Source organism: Schistocerca cancellata, chromosome 5, assembly GCF_023864275.1.
Source record: "Schistocerca cancellata isolate TAMUIC-IGC-003103 chromosome 5, iqSchCanc2.1, whole genome shotgun sequence".
Classification (NCBI taxonomy): domain Eukaryota; kingdom Metazoa; phylum Arthropoda; class Insecta; order Orthoptera; family Acrididae; genus Schistocerca; species Schistocerca cancellata.
The window spans coordinates 300,021,750-300,039,656 of NC_064630.1; the positions used below are offsets into that span (position 1 = coordinate 300,021,750).

A 17,907-nucleotide genomic window follows, 5' to 3' on the forward strand; every position below is an offset into this window, starting at 1 on the left:
CTGTTTCAGGTTAGCAGGTGCTGTTATATTTATCATTGCACGAACACTGTTGCACATGGGCATAATACCTTCACTACTTAAGAGATTCCCCAGATATTTAAAACTGAGTATGAAAGAATGACACTTGTTTAACTGATAACATAAGCAGTTTTCGAAGAGCTTCCTGAAAGGAGATTCAGGGTTCCTGCAATATTCCACATGCATTGCTAGTACAATGATGATGTATAAATAGATAATGCATTGTAATATCCTGAATCAACTGCAGCAAGTATTTTTGGAATATGGGGAGGATACCAGCAACCCCAAATGATAATTTACAATACTGGTAAAGCCAATTGTGTATTTAAGACCAGCAGCTGTTTTGATTTGCTATCTTACGGAGTTGCTTGTTTTAAACTGATTTTTTTTTTAAAATATCGGCCACCAGCTAGTTTTGTTAATAACCCTGTGGGAGAAACCTAGGACAGATGTATGATGATTATGGGTTAAACAGACAAAACATCTTTATCAGTATCTCATTGCACTGTAAATTCAAGTAAAATTGAGTGCAACAAGAAGAGAATTGACAGTTCCAGGGTTTGTGACATCATCATGGTTGAAAATCTGCATGACAGTAGTTCGTGTCAAATGGTTACAAGTGAGGTAAAAGCTGCAGTCATCACTGAAGGATACTCCAAGAAGGGTTATCATAGTCAGTAATACTAAAATGGGGTGATAAATGAAGACTATAATGACTAGAAAGTCAGTTAGCTTAAACTGCTAGAGAAATAAAACATATACATAAAAAATTCAAAATTATATAGCAGTGCAGATGTAAAAAGTAGCTGGAGGCCACTGTGCCATTCCAAGTAGTAGTAACCCCCCCCCCCCCCCCCCACATCCACCTGACTCCAAACATTGAGGTGTTATAAATTTTACTATAAAATCCGCTTTCTCTCAAGAAATATGTACTTTTTTTAGCTGCTATCCTATTGTCCACAAGTAAATGGCTGATTGCTTGTGTCAGATCAGCCAGCAGTGGACATTCTGTTATGGTGTGGGGTATTGTGAGATAACAATCACATCTGCATTGGAGGGGTCCTCATCAATCTGCATTGGTGGAGTCCTCTTGACTTAAAACAAACTTGTGAGTCTGGTGTACCTGATACGTAGTCACCACTGTAAAATGGCATCGTCTCGAGAGAAATATGCCATGATTTGGTGGACCTCTTGATTGACTTCAGCTTGTTCGTGGTAACTTGCCTTTCCATAACCCAGGTTTTCAAAATTTCCTGCAACAGCTGAAATCATAGGTCTGTGTCCAGTATTTGTGAGTTTGGATTGGTTCTCTAGCTAATTTGTTGGCAAGCTCAATTCCTGGAATACTCACATGGCTCAGAACCCAGATGAATGTTACAGTGGTTCTGCAGCTGTGGAGGTCAACTAATAGGTTTTGGAAGTAAGTGACCAACACATTTCTGCAGTTTCACTGAGATATGCCTTGTAAGCAGCTCATGAAGTCGCAACAAACAAGGAGGTCCTTTGTGGTGAGAGATTTAATGGACTGCAGAGCCCATGATATGCCACCCAACTCTGCAGTATATATACTGTATGGACTCAGCAGAGAATACTTTTCAGGCCTCTTTGTGTGTATATAAGCATAATCTATTGTGCCAATTTTCAATCCATCTTTGAAGATGAATGTCAAATTTGGGTACTTGTGGAGAACTGAATGGGAAAAGCACCCAAGAATGATGGAATCAGCATTTTCCTTAGGTCCACAGAAAAGGTCCATCGAAATCACAGGACTGTGCACACACTACAGTGTGCTGAGAAGGAACTCATGTTTACTGACAATACGGGATAGCTGGAGGTCCTTATATAGAACTTCCAATTGTGTCCCAACTGGTCTACCTATTTTTGGGTGTAAACAGTGTGAATTGTTGGCTGTAAAACAAGAATTGAGTAACATGGATAGGCAGGCACCTGACAGATTGTGACCGCATAGTTCATCAAGAGTTGCTGGTGTCTGGCCCTCATGAGGGTGGAACACCAACTTCCACTAAGAAGACTGTCAACATTGCTTGTAAGGAAGTCACTAGTTACCACCTGCATACAACTGTGATGGACAGGGTCTAATAAGCACAGTACTGACGGTGCTACCGATTCATAGGCAACGCATCCATAGACCAAAATCAAAGCTCCATATAATCACAGAAGAGCCATGTGTAAGTATCGGTTTCCATGGCGATTGTCACTGTCAATAAAATTCTTCTGGGCTGTTGACTGCATTGTCAATATATAAAATTGTCTGACATTTTGGCCAATTACAATAGTGGCCAAAACATCAGACAATTTCATGTACTGACAATGTGGTCAACAGCCCAGAAGAATTTTACTGACAAGAACTGTGTGGTCTATATATCTTAAGGTGCTGTCGAGAAATCTGAGTATATTAATTTCCCTCAGACAATTTGCCTTGAGCTGGTAAACATGTTGTCACCATGTTAACTTACTGTCAAATAACAGGCCTAAAAATCTGAAAGTTTTGATGACTTCAAGTAACTGGTTAACAAGGTAAAGTACAGAGTGCGGATTGCAGATGCACAGTCCTGAGTCTACAAAAATCCATGACAAGTTTTTGCAGGAGAAAATTGAAACATAAGATTCAGGGTCCAGTTATGTACTTTCCATAAGGCCTCCTGAAGTTGGTGTTCAGTGGTGCACAATGATGTTGAGCTGTAATACACGTAAAGGTCATTCACCTGCAGTAACAGTGAGGTTTAACATCCCATGGTAGTCAGGGTACACTAACTGCGATGGTGAAGAGGGTTACGCTCAGAACTGCCCTTGAGGAACCCTCAATTTCCTTTATGTATTGGTTTCTGAGGTTTGAACCTATACAGACCTGGAACAATAGGAGGGATCAGAAATTCTGTAGAAGCAGCCCCGGAATCACCACTCATGCAGAGTAGTCAGAAGCTGATAGAGCCAGGTGGTATCAAATGCTTTCTACAAGTCAAAGAACACAGCAATCAGGTGTTGGTGATGTGCAAAAGCATTGCTCACGCTAGATTCCAAGCAAATCGGTTGGTCTGTGTTGGACTGGAATGCCTGAAAGCCACTTTTAAATTGAAATACATGTCCTCTGATTTCTAGGCACCAACACAGTTGTCAGTTGACCATTCTTTTGAATAATTTACGTAGCCATTCATTAGAGAGATTAGTTGATAATTATTCAAAATCAGGGTATCTTTCCCAGAACAACAATACCCTCCCACCACTGGAGAGAAAACTCCTCTTCCTGCCTAATACAACTTAAAAACCTGAGGATGTGTTTCATGTTTTCGTTGCTAAGGCATTTAAACATTTGACTGTGGATTCTTTCGGGTCCAGAGGCTGTGTCGCGACACTCTGCTAAAGTGCTGTGGGATTCCCAGTCTCTAAATGAAACATTGTATGATCCAAGGCCTTGTGCATGGGAGGATAAATAGTTTCGCTCCAGCACACAATTCCAACTTAGGAAATTAAGATGGTAGTCACTGCATACAGCCAATTAGGTGAAGTGTGCCACGAAACTTACAGCAATGACTTCAGGATCAGTACAGATGTTGCCACAGAGAAAGAGAGGACAGGTGCTACTACAGATACTCAGTGGTTGGAAATGCGGCGGAGTGTAGTCCATATTTGCAATAAGTGGGTGTTGGCTCTCATAAACTATATATGTTGATCCCAACACTCCAACTTTCTCTTCTTTATTAAAAATTGTGCTCTTGCAAAAAGTCTCTTGAATGATATTAACATAGTAGGATGCCATTCAGTCAATGAAGTGCACTTCGACTCCCTCTGATAGCTGCAGCTATTTCTGCAGATCAACAAGGCACTGGTTTCCAGCAGGAAGAGCCTTAAGAACAGAGTATTGTTGCTTCATGAAAATAGTATCTTATACCACTGCTGCGTCATCCTTTTCTTGACTGGTTTTAAAAATTGCTCTGGTGATACAAGCTTGCCAGTTGGCTTTCCAAAGCAACCAATGTTGTGCATGTTCTGTTGGTTGGTGGTTGGAGAAAGAGAGAGTAATAGGAAAGTGATTGCTGTCACAGAGGTCACCATGGACATACCAATGGATTGAATGTGAGACGCTAGGGCTACTGCCGAGTATGTTCCATATGCTATAATGAAACATGTTGTAGCTCCCGTGTTAACCAGGCATGCTATCAGTTCTGAAATGCATTGCTCGATTACTTGGCCCCTGCTAGGTGTGGCGTAGCTGTCTCATAGAAGATTGTCGGCATTGAAGACTGCCAGAACAGCCAGAGCTTGTAATGCAGTGGCACCTGATCACTAAAAGTGTCGAACCTTATGAGCATGCAGACTGCAATAGGTGCCCTCTCAGAGTTAATGCAATTTACGCAGTAGGATTTGTAATAGCAAGGGACTGGGTTTCTGAGAGCTACATCTCCTGAAGTTCCCTTCCCAGTTGTAAAGTAGCCATTAATTGATAGAGTTAAGCCAGCTGATGATATGGTAGCCATTACAGTTTCACCAAAGGAATGTCAGATTGGGGTCAGAGAAAGCAGTGAAAGAAAAAAGGAACTACAAATTACTTTGCTGCTGAGTCGTACTCCACCTGAATGGGCAATTCTTCATCGGCATCCGTGTGTTTCACCACAGAGTTGGGGAGAAGGGTATAGGGGTTTGGATCAATGAGAGCAGTAAAATTTAGTTTAACTTTTGATTTATCCTTCTTGTCCTCTCAGGTTTCAGTTTCTGTGACTCTGTCATCCACTGGATGGTGGTACACTACCGGTCTCCATTTTCGTGGGAGGAGGAAACCTTGACAGGTGTTCTCTTCCCTGATGATGCACCAGGGGAAAACAAGGTATCTCTAGCTGCACTCAAGTGCTGGTTACCACTGGTGCTGTGGGTCTGGAAGTCTAGGAACCTGATGTCCTCTATATTGGCACTGACTTGAGATTAGGTCCAAAGATCTTGCCATCGCATTATGGGTGGATTTTGGCACAATATTTGCAAAGTTTGACATCTCATTGACTGGAGTAGAGTCATTCAAAATTTCTCTTACTATCTTGATAAGACAGGCAGTCATTTTTTTTATATCTCTGGATGTTTTCCTCTCTTTTGAAAACTGAAAATGTCAGCGAACAAAGGGGGTGTGGGGTGGGGTTCGCATTCTGGGTAGTTTAAGCTTGTAATGGGGTGTTCATGAAGGCTGCCGTCATGCCCTGTCGTCCTGCACACAACCCAAAAGTAGTTTCAACTAGTTTTGTGGGAGGACATGTGGATAAAACTCAGTGCACCTAAAACATCTTATAGGAGTGGGAGAATAGGGTCTGACACCAATCTTATAAAGCATGACCTTAACTTGCTCACAGATATAAAACTTCCATCAAGGCTAGGCTGAAAGCTTCAGTGTCCAACCTGTTATCCTTAGGTCCTCTCTGAATGAGACGAACAAAATGAAGTCCATGCTGCTCTAGGCTGGCACACAGTTCTTAATGTTTTTGTAGCATTAGGTCAATACAGAGATTGACTAATTGAATCCTGTTGGGCTTGTTATGAGGAGAGACGGTAACCAGTATATCATCAAGCTAGCAACAGGCTTGAAGGGCATGTGACTGGTGGGCATTCAAAGTTTTGATCAATAGATACCATTTCTCATTTTCCCTTTTGCAGCAACTTCTCAGAGCCTCCCATTACATTTTCAGAAAAAAAAAAAAAAAAACATTGGCTTCATTGTTGCAAAAGATTCTCAATCAGCTCTGGAGCATATCTAGAACTGGGTGAACTGTCCACCTCCATTTCTCCTTGCTTGCCCCTCATCCCATGGTGTGGCCAAAGAAGGTAACATCAGGGGTTGTAAGTCTTTGCATTAAAATTGTGTTTTTTATCTGCTGAGATGGCCGTGTTGGCAGGGCCACCAGTGTGGGTGAGACTGATCCATTTCACTGCGGATCTTCCAACCTTATGGTACTCATTCTAGCAGAATGCTGTGCCCTGTGGTGCTACGCCACCATGACAAAGGCTACCTCGCATAGCAGTTGTTGCCCAGAGTTCCAGTGCTCAGGAATGGACAGGCACCTACTTCTCAGTATACATGGGGAGATTACAGCTCAGGCATCAGCAGTGTGATCCCTGCATTGCCAGGAGGCTACATCTGTGAGGGTACATAACAACCCCCAACCCCCTCCCAAATGCCGATTGGCTATCATAATGGATTTCAGGTGCGAACATAAATCCACTTTCGTAGTAGGTACAGATCACAGCGCAAGGTGTATAAATTACACACCACTAAAATGTTCTTCCACAAATGCCCCACACTTCTGCGAAATTTAGAAAAGTGGAGATCAAACCCTGAAAGTGGACTATAAGTAATTAAGCCAAACAGGTTGAGGGAAAGGTTGTAAAAGGAGCTACACCTGATAGGCATTACAATAATAGCCATGTTATCAATATAAAATCAATGTAAAAGCTTGACTAGGTATAGGACTCCTTTTAGCCTCTTGCCTCTTACAACAAGCAATAAATAACAGCAGATCTATTTTAGTCCAAGACTGCATATGATAAAGATCAATGGTGGACTGAGCATTGATAATCACATAGAAATCACCACATTTGCATAAAGACCTATTAGCTTTTTTAATGACAACCATAGGTGTCATCCATTGACTGGATGATGTCAGTGCAATGACGTCCATCCTGAAGCCACACGAGTCGGCCTGAACCTCATTTCTACCAGCAAATGATAGTGGCAACCTTTCCAAAATTTGGCACCACTGATGGTTTTATAGATACACTACGCAATAAAATTTGTTACACAATTTAGTGATGGTTCAAATGTTTCTCTGTACATGTTGCAAAGAGAATCTAGATAAAAAAGGGTACTGTTGTGTACACTAAATTGACTTGGCCCACTATTTTCAAAACCAAATGCTGTAAAAACATCTAAAACAAAATCAGAACAATATTAGGCAACTCTGCTACTAAGAATGTTTCTGAACTTAGCTGTAAGTGACAATTATCTGAGGAGAGGAACTGTCTTCTGGCAGTAAGATATGTCTTGCCCTTCACTGAGCCCTTTACAGTAAAGGTGAACGAATCACCTATACCTGTCTCCATTGATCATGGCAGTTCTGGTGTCTAGCTGGAACTCCAGTGTCTGGCCAAAAATGGTACAGGCCGACAGCAGCTTCTGCGAGATGGTGGCATGGCCTGATCAGCTACCACGTGGAGCAATGCAGTGACATCGGGCCATGTTGGCAGAGGATGCCTGAGAACAGCTTCTTGACACACAATTGCCAAGTGCCCAAGTTTGAAACACATCAAATAGGGTGAGGCATAAGTGTGCAACAGACTCTTGAATGACAGCTGTTGCAGTCTGTGCATGACTGGAGAGTCATCGGCCTGCATGATTAAAATTTCAAAATCACAGTGTGTGGGCGTTTTTGATCCACTCATTTAGAATTAAAAAATGGTTTACTCAACACAGAGGGAGGATCGTCATTAATTCTATCATGAGACACTGGTGAAGTGGACTTTTTCTACCATTTCTGCCTGAATCGAAATGGTCTGAACAGACATTATATCCTCTATATATTCTATTACCTTCTATTTGTGGTTGGCCAGAATATAATCCATCATGGATTTAGAATATCTTGAACTTCACCTTAAATTTCCTATTATATTCAATTCATTTAGGGAGACCAAATTAATCAAATGGTTCCCCTTCATTTAAAAATCCTTGCCACTGTTTCCCCAAATAAAGTTATTTAAAAACAAATACTTACTGATGTCCTCCGTTTCTCTTTACCACTTTCCCGATTGCAACTTGAAGGTGATGTATCAGAAGCACTGTAAAAAAATGGAAAAGAGCTTTTATTTTATACATTCCACTGATAATGTTATGATGCAGAATGTGTCCAGTGTATTTCATGCATTTTAGTACTAAATGGCTGTTCAGTCAGTGATATGATGTAAACCAACCTTCTTTCTAGTAGTGTATTAGTAAATGTCATTCTCATTGATGGATACATTTTTCATAGTAAACCTAACTACAGAAAATGTTTACTTCAAAGCTGTTATTACCTATACAACATGAAGAGCACATAGCATACAAACTGGCGTATAACACTTTAGTGACAAAGAGTCTTTGTTATCACGAAAGAGAATTTACAAAGCTCACACTTTTGGTTAAGCACACTGATTTAGCATCTCTTCACCTGTCAAAATGATAATAAATAAACACAGAACGCATATACTGGCAATAGAAAAGGTATGTTCAAAAAGTTACAGGAATTTTATAATTCAAGTGATGTATTAATTTGATTTGTGGCAATTGTCATTGGTTGGTTGGTTTGGGGTATAAAGGGACCAAACAACAGGGTCATCAGTCCCTTTTTCCTTATGCAAGCAAGGCTCAAGTACAAAAACACTTCAAGTACGTTTGAGAAAGTAAAAGGGGGAAATGGAACGGGGAAATCACACCTAAAAAGAAAATGAATGGAATGAACAAGGAAAAGTAGAAGAAGATATTAAAACCATAGAACACATGGTCTGGGTTGGATGATCAAATTATAAAAGAGGATGAGCCAGCCACTCTGCAACACATTAAAATTTCTACCCCCAAAACGACAGGGCGAGATGAACACAAGCAGGGAAAAGACAACCACCAAGACAAACAAATGCAAAGAAAGTGCAACAGAGTTAAAATGGAGGGAGGGTGGCGGCCTCTGAGAGAAGGCAAAATGCCCAACATTAGATGGTATAGTAAAAACCTTCCTCAAGAATAAAATGTAAAACTAAATCTGCTGTTGAGGCATTGTAGCCCAACTCCGAAGGTAGGATGCTGGGACGTTTAAAAGTCCGCTGCACAGGGGCTAAAAGTGGGCAGTCCGGCAAGATGTGGAAGACAGTCATACATGAGCCAAAGTGACACTGGGGTGGGTCCTCGCGACGGAGGAGGTAGCCATGTGTTAGCCATGTATGGCCGATGCGAAGCCGGCAGAGAACCACAGTCTCTGCGAGCGGCACACATGGAGGGCTTCCACACATACGTAGTCTTCTTAATGGCATGCAGTTTATTGTGCATACCGAGAGTATGCCATTCCGTCTCCCAGAGCTGAAAAACCTTGCAGCGTAATAATGATCGCAGGGCAGTTACAGGGATGCCAATCACCATAAGCAGTTTCCGTGTAGAGTGTTTGGCCAACCTGTCAGCAAGTTCATACCCTGGGATTCCAACCTGGCCTGGGGTCCACACAAACACCATGGAATGAATGGACAGTTCCAAGGTATAGATGGACACCTGGATCGTCCCTACTAAGGAGAACGGGGGTAGCATTGGTCGATAGCTTGTAGGCTGCTCAGGGAGTCAGTACAGAGAAGAAACTACTCGTCAAGGCATGAGTGGATGCGCTCAAGAGCAAAAGAAATGGTCACCAGCTCTGCAGTGAAAACACTGCAGCCGTCTGGCAAGGAGTGCTGTTCAGTATGTCCTCCATGAACATACGTGAAGCCAACGTGCCCATCAGCCATCGAGCCGTCGGTGTAAACCACTTCATGGTCCCGGTACATGACTAAAATTGAGAGGAAGTGACAGTGGACAGCTGCGGGTTTAACTGAGTCCTTATGACCAAGTGAAAGGTTCAAGTGATGCTTCGGCCTAGGTGTGCATCATGGAAGTGCACGTGAATGGACTCGAGTATAGGTGGTAAAGGCAAGGACTCCATTTCAGACAGAAGAGATCGGACCAGAACCACAATCGTAAGCCCTGACCTGGGATGCCGATGCGGGAGATGAACTGCAGTAGGTGGGAAAAAGGAGACGGTAATTCGGATGCTGAGGAGGACTATGAATGTCTGCAACGTAACTAGCAAGCAGTTGTACACGCCTAACCTTCAATGGAGGGACTCCGGCCTCCACCAGGACGCTGGTCATTGGACTCGTTAAAAGCTCCCATTGCCAGTTGAACACCATAGTGGTGCACTGGGTCAAGTAAACGCAACACCGAGGGCGTTGCTGAACCATAAACCAGACTCCCATAGTCAAGGCGGGATCAAACAAGGGCTCTGTCTGTAGAGCTGCAGCAGCGTAGAGCAATCTGCACCCTAGTTGGTATTGCTCAGGCTGTGGAGGGCACTGAGGTGCTGCCAGCACTTCCGCTTCAGCTGACGAAGATGAGGAAGCCAGGTCAATTGGGTGTCGAAAACCAGTCCTAAGAATCGATATGTCTCCATTGCAAAGAGTGGATCGTCATTAAGGTAAAGTTCTGGTTCTGGATGAATGGTACAATGCCGACAGAAGTGCATGACACACGACTTCCTGGCTGAAAACTGGTAGCTGTGGGCTAGAGCCCATGACTGCGCCTTGTGGATGGCTCCCTGTAGGCGCCGCTCCGCAACACCAGTACTGGAGGAGCAGTACGAAATACGAAACTCGTCTGCAAACAAAGAAGGTGAGACGGACAGCCCTACAGCTGCTGCTAGACCGTTAATGGCCAGTGAAAGTAGAGACACACTCAATACAGAGCCCATTTTCCTGGATATGGGGGGAACTATGGGAGGCACCTATGTGGACACGGAGAGTACAGAGAAATAGGAAATTTTAGATAAAAATCAGGAGCGGGCCCTGGAGACCCCACTCATATAATGTGGCAAGGATACAATGTTGCCAGGTCATCTCGTAAGCTTTTCTTAAATAAAATTTAAAAAAAAAGCGGCAACCATGTGTTGGCTGGAAAAGGCTGTTTGGATGGCAGACTTGAGGGAAACTAGATTATCAATGGTAGAGCGACCCTGGCGGAAACTGTCCTGGCATGGAGCCAGTAGGCCATGTGACTCCAGGACCCAACACAACCGCCGACTTACCGTACATTCTAACAGCTTACAAAGAACATTGGTGAGGCTGATGGGCCGATAGGTTTCAGCACTGGAATGATGATAATCTGCCGCCACTGTGATGGAAAGACGTCATCGCACCAGATCCAGTTGATGATGAGGAGATGTCGCTTGTAGTCAGATGAGAGATGTTTGATCATCTGACTGTGGATCCGATCTGGTCCCGGAGCTGTGTCGGGGAAATGTGACATTCAGTGAACAAGAGGGCTTTCCTTTCCATCCGCTGTTTGAGGATGCGAAATGCTGGGGGATAATTCTCAGATGTGGAGGCTCAAGCATGTATTCTGGAGGCCTGGAAGGCCTACTGTTCATGGCACAGAGTGTGGTAAGACTGGTACTTGAGATATGGTAATATAGCTGCAGAATATTTGGACGTCAACCGAACGGAGTGTAATCGTTCAAATTTACGTTTAGCCTCTTGGTAAGTCAACTAGCCCAGGGACTTGTACTCCATGACTTTTCGCTCCTTTTGGAGTACAGTGCACAGTCTGGTGAGCAGAGGGAGTACTGCTCTCCACAGCGAATACAAGTGGGAGGAGACACACATGGAGTATCTGGATGCAGTGGATGTCCGCAGTCTCGACATGTGGTACTGGAAGTGCAGTGGGAAGACATGTGCCCGAACTTCCAGCACTTAAAGCACTGCATAAAGGAAGGGACATATGGTTTAACGCCACAGCAATAAACCATCACCTTGACCTTTTCAGGTAATGAATCACTCTCAAAGGCCAAGATGAAGGCACTGGTAGCAACCTGTTACCTTTGGGTCCCTTATAAATGCGCCTGATGAAATGAACACACCGCCATTCTAGACTGGCATGGAGCTCATTGTTAGACTGCAAGAGGAGATCGCGATGGACCACGTTGAGGCTTTTACGGGGAGTGACGGAAACAGGAATATCACCCAGCCGGTCACAAGTGAGTATCGCCCAGTACTGGTATGGGGATGCTGTCTGAATCAAGACTGCACTGATTCTCATCTTGGACAGCGTTGTCACTTCCCCAAGCATTCTGCAACAGACTAAATATCGAGGCGAATATGGCTGTCTTCTTTCTGTAGCCCTATGTTCCTCCTGTGGTGTAGTGAGGGAGAGAAACGATTTAGGGTCATATCTGTCGGCATTGTACTTGATCTTGCCCTTCTTAAGAGACTGCTGGCACTGTACAGTCACCAGCAAGGGATGACTCAGTCCACTTCATTGCAGGTCATCCGCCCCGATGCCACCCACTCTGGTCAGGGGCTCTCCCCACAGGCACCACCCAGCCACAGCAAAGGCCACCTGGCATGGTGGCCGTTGCCGCGAGTCCTGATGCCCCAGGAAGACAGGACTCTACTCCTTGAAATATATGGGGAGTTTACAGCTCAGGCATCAGCAGTGCGATTCCTACCACCAAATGGGTACATGATGGCCCCGCCACAACGGACTGGCTACCGTGCTGGATACTGGGCGTAGAGAACTCCAATATTGCCATGGGGGTGAAAGAGGACAGGAGACAGAAGAATATGACATACCCCAGAAAGTGTCCTCACCCAAATAGTTGAATTGCAGGTGGAGGTGCAAAGCCATGACAAGAGGTTCAGGAGATTGAATCTAAGGGCTCTATGGATAACTCATGCACCACGTAAGGCATCCTTCCCCATACGGCCCGCACTTCTGTTGAATTTGGGGCAGGTCAAACCATAAAATGGGACTTGAACTTATAGGGCTGGAAAGGGTGCGAATCCTTTTAGTCGCTTCTTACAACAGGCAAGGATATGTCACGCCTATTCTAACCCTCAGACCCGCAGGGGGATTGTTGTTGGTGAGCATATCTGAGAAGTATATGTATATCTGCGCAGTCAGGCCCCAGTGACAGGAGACAGCTGCTCTCTCTCTCTCTCTCTCTATATATATATATATATATATATATATATATATATATATATATATATATATATATATATAATAGAGGGAAACATTCCACGTGGGAAAAATATATTTAAAAAGAAAGATGATGAGACTTACCAAACAAAAGCGCTGGCAGGTCGATAGACACACAAACAAACACAAACATACACACAAAATCTAGCTTTCGCAACCAACGGTTGCCTCGTCAGGAAAGAGGGAAGGAGAAGGAAAGACAAAAGGATATGGGTTTTAAGGGAGAGGGTAAGGAGTCATTCCAATCCCGGGAGCGGAAAGACTTACCTTAGGGGGAAAAAAGGACAGGTATACACTCGCACACACACACATATCCATCCACACATACAAGACACAAGCAGACATTTGTAAAGGCAAAGAGTTTGAGCAGAGATGTCAGTCGGGACGGAAGTACAGAGGCAAAGATGATGTTGAAAGACAGGTGAGGTATGAGCGGCGGCAGATTGAAATTAGGAATTAGCGGAGATTGAGGCCTGGCGGATAGCGAGAAGAGAGGATATGCTGAAGGGCAAGTTCCCATCTCCGGAGTTCGTGGGAAGTATCCAGATAACCCGGACGGTGTAACACTGTGCCAAGATGTGCTGGCCGTGCACCAAGGCATGTTTAGCCACATGGTGATCCTCACAGGATGTCTGCTTGTGTCTTGTATGTGTGGATGGATATGTGTATGTGTGCGAGTGTATACCTGTCCTTTTTTCCCCCTAAGGTAAGTCTTTCCGCTCCCGGGATTGGAATGACTCCTTACCCTCTCCCTTAAAACCCATATCCTTTTGTCTTTCCTTCTCCTTCCCTCTTTCCTGACGAGGCAACCGTTGGTTGCGAAAGCTAGATTTTGTGTGTATGTTTGTGTTTGTTTGTGTGTCTATCGACCTGCCAGCGCTTTTGTTTGGTAAGTCTCATCATCTTTCTTTTTATATATATATATATATATATATATATATATATATATATATATATATGTGTGTGTGTGTGTGCTTGTGTGTGTGTGTGTGTGTGTGTGTGTGTGTGTGTGTGTGTGTGTGTGTGTGAGTGAGTGAGTGAGTGAGAGAGAGAGAGAGAGAGAGAGTGCTTAAATTTTTTGTAGCAGGTGATGGAACATGGTGTTAACTGAACAATATGAATTTGAAACTATGTCTCAATTGTCTCAGGGGAAGGATTCTGGATCATCAAGACCACAAAATGTTGGTTGGTTTAAAAGAGGGGGGAAGGAACCAAACAGCTAGGTCATCAGTCCCTTGTTCCTAATAAAACAAGCCACAAAGGTGAGAATAAAACAAGCAAGACTTACAACACAAAACAGAGAGAAAGGAAAAAAAACTACAAGAACAATGGAAAGGCAACAAACACTTAAATGGAAAAAAACAAGAGAAAAAAAAATGGAGAGAAAGGCAAGAAACAGGTAGAAGAGATTAAAATGACGAAACAGATTGCCATGGGTGGCTGACCATGAGAATAAAAAGGAGAAGCCAGCTACTCTGAAACATATTAAACCTCCACCCTAAAAGCAATAGGGTGGAGGACACAGAGGGACAAAGGAGATGCACTAAAATTTAGATAAAATGATAAAACCCATCTTCACATACAAAATGTGAAACTAAATCAGCCGATGAGGCGTTGTCATATAAAATTAGCGGCAACAAGTCCAGTAACAGAAGATTTTGTCGCAGGGCAGGAAAAAGCGGGACAGTGCACCAGAATATGGACCACTGTCAACCGGGCACCGCATCGACACTAAGGCCGGCCTCACAACGCCGGAGGTAGCTGTGGGTCGCCCAAGTGTGGCCAATGTGGAGCCGGCAGAGAACCAGAGTCCCTTCGAGAGGCCCGCATGGAGGACTGCCACACATTCATAGTCTCCTTAATGGCACGCAGTTTGTTGTGCGTACTGATACTATGCCATTCCGTCTCCCAAAGCCAAAATCCTGTTGACGTAAAAACAAACACAGGTCAGTTATTGGAATGCAGTTTCCAGTAGCCTGTTTGGCCAGCCTGTCAGCAAGTTTGTTGCCTGGGATCCTGACGTGTCCCGGGTCCACACGAACACCACTGAACGACCGGACCATTCCAGGGCATAGATGGACTCCTGTATGGCCGCTACCAAAGGACGACGAGGGTAGCTCTGGTCAATAGCTTGTAGGCTGCTCAAGGAGTCAGTACACAGAAGAAACGACTCCCCAGGGCATGAAGGGATGTGCTCAAGAGCACGAGATATAGTCACCAGTTCTGCAGTGAAAAGACTGCAGCGATTGAGCAAGGAATGCTGTTCAGTATGTCCTCCATGGTCACACACTAAGCCAACGTGACCATCAGCCATCAAGCCGTCGGTGTAAATCACTTCTTGGCCTTGGTACATGTCAAGAATCGAGAGGAAGAGACAGCGGAGAGCTGCGGGGTGAACTGAGTCCTTTGGGCCATGTGGAAGGTCCAGGCGAAGCCGCAGCCTAGGTGTACACCATGGAGGTGTATGCGATTGGACCTCAGGTATATGTGGTAAAGGCAAGTACCCCAGTTCAGACAGAAGAAATCAGACGCGAACTGCAATTGGAAGCTCTGACCTGGGCCGCTGAAGCGGACATGAACTGCCGTGGGTGGGAAAAGGAGAAGGTAATTCGGATGCGCAGGAGAACTACGAACATGTGCAACGTAACTGGCGTGCAGTTGTGCACACCTGAAATGCAATGGAGGAACTCCAGCCTCCGCAAGGACGCTGGTCACCAGACTCGTCCTAAGAATTCACGTCGCTAGTTGAACACCACAGTGGTGCACTGGATCAAGTAAATGCAACTCTGAGGGCACCGACGAACCATAAACCAGACTCCCACAGTCAAGGTGGGATTGAACAAGGGCTCTGTATAGCTGCAGCAGCATAGAGCGATCTGCACCTCAGTTGGTGTTGCTCAGGCACCGGAAGGCATTGAGGTGCTACCAGCAATTCCGCTTAAGCTGATGAAGGTGAGGAAGCCAAGTCAATCGGGCATCGAAAACCAGTACTAAAAATCAATACGTCTCCACTACAGTGAGTGGATCGTCATTAAGGTAAAGTTCTGGTTGCGGACGAACAGTACGAAGCCAACAAAACTGCATAACATATGACTTTGCGGCTGAAAACTGAAAGCCGTGGGGTAGAGCCCATGACTGCGCCTTGTAGATGGCTCCCTGTAGGTGCTGCTCAGCAACACCAGTATTGGTGGAGCAGTACAAAATGCAGAAGTCACCTACATACAAAGAGGGTGAGACTGATGGCCCTACAGCTGCTGCTAGACCGTTAATGGCCACTAAAAATTAAGATACACTCATTACAGAGCTCTACGGGAACCCATGCTCCTGGAAGTCACCAACGACACGAAGTGACAGGAAATTGTGGATAAAAATCAGGAGCGGACCTGAGAGACCGCACTCGTATAATGTGGCAAGGATATCCGCACTCGTATAATGTGGCAAGTATATGATGTTGCCAGGAGGTGTCATATGCTTTTCATAAATGAAGAAAGATGGCAACAAGGTGTTGGCATCTGGAGAAGGCTGTAGGGATGGCAGACTCGAGGGACCCAAGATTATCAGTGGCAGAGCGATCCAGGTGGAAGCCACCCTGGCACGGAACCAGTAGTCAACTTGACTCTAGGACCCAACCCAACTGACGACACACCACATGTTCCAGCAGCTTACAAAGAACATTGGTGAGGCTGATAGCTATCACTATCAAGCGGATTTTTGCCGGATCTGAGCACCGGTATGATGGTACTCTCTTGCCAGTGCGATGGAAAGATGCCATCGGACCAGATCCGGCTGAAGATCACGAGGAGATGTCGCTTGTAGTCGGACAAGAGATGTTTAATCGTCTGACTGTGGATCCAATCTGGCCCAGGAGCTGTGTTGGGGAAATGTGCAAGGGCACTAATGAGCTCCCATTCTGTAAATGTGGCGTTATAGAATTTTCTGTGGCGTGTAGTGAACGAGAGGACTTTCCCTTCCAGGTGCTGTTTGAGAGTGGGCAAGGCTGGGGGAGTAAATGTGGCGTTATAGGATTCGCTGTGGCATGTAGTGAATAGAGGACTTTCCCTTCCAGCTGCTGTTTGAGTGGGATAGGCTGTGTGTGTGTGTGTGGGGGGGGGGGGTTAATTCTCTAACAAGGAGGCGCGAGCATAGTGCTCATCAAAGTGCTTGGCAATCGCGTTTGTGTCGGTAGATAACACGACATTTATGTTAACACCAGGAACACCTGTTGGGGTCTGGTACCCAAAAACGTTTGATCTTTGTCCAGACTTGGGAAGGTGACGTATGGCACCCAATGGTTGACAGGTACCTCTCCCAACACTCCTGTTTCCGCCTTTTGATAAGCTGGCAAACGCGGGCACGGAGCCGTTTAAACGCTATGAGGTGCTCCAGGGAAGGTTGCCGCTTATGCCGCTGTAGAGCTCGCCGACGTTCCTTCATTGCCTCAGCAATTTCTGGTGACCACCAAGGGACTGTCTTTCGCTCTGGGCACCCTAAAGAATGAGGGATTGTGTTTTCCACTGCAGAAACGATCGTTCTAGTTACCTGCTCAACCACCTCGTCGATGTTACCATGTGGGAGAGATTCAACGGGTACAGCAGAGGTGAAAGTTTCCCAATTCGCCTTGTTTAAAGACCATCTGGGCAGGCATACGTGGGCCTGATATTGGGGCAGTGACAGGAAGATGGGGAAGTGGTCACTACCACACAGGTCATCATGTGATCTCCAGTGGATAGATGGGAGAAGGCCAGGACTGCAAACCGAGAGATCAATGGCTGAATATGTCCCATGTGACACACTGAAATGTGTGCTGGCCCCAGTATTTAAGAGGCAGAGGTCGAGCTGTGACAGTAAATTTTCGACCTGTCTGCCTCGGCCAGTAAGAACTGTGCCACCCCACAAGGGGTTATGAGCATTAATATCTCCCAAAATTAGGAAAGGTTTAGGGAGTAGATCAATCAGTGCAGCCAATGCGTTAAGGGGTACTGCACCACCTGGAGGAAGATATATGTTGCAGACAGTTATTTCCTGAGTTGTCCTTATCCTGACAGCCACAGCTTCAAGAGAGGCTTGAAGGGGCATAGGTACACTGCAAACTG

At 45.0% G+C, this 17,907-nt stretch overlaps 1 protein-coding gene across 1 annotated transcript in view; it reads right to left on the minus strand.

Annotated features, from left to right (window-relative positions):
- Positions 1-17,907, minus strand: part of LOC126188970 (uncharacterized) — a 296,440-nt gene that overhangs the window by 251,740 nt on the left and 26,793 nt on the right. The window contains exon 2 of the mRNA XM_049930740.1: positions 7,785-7,848. Coding sequence (XP_049786697.1) covers positions 7,785-7,848 — 64 coding nt within the window. The remainder of the gene's footprint in view (positions 1-7,784; positions 7,849-17,907) is intronic.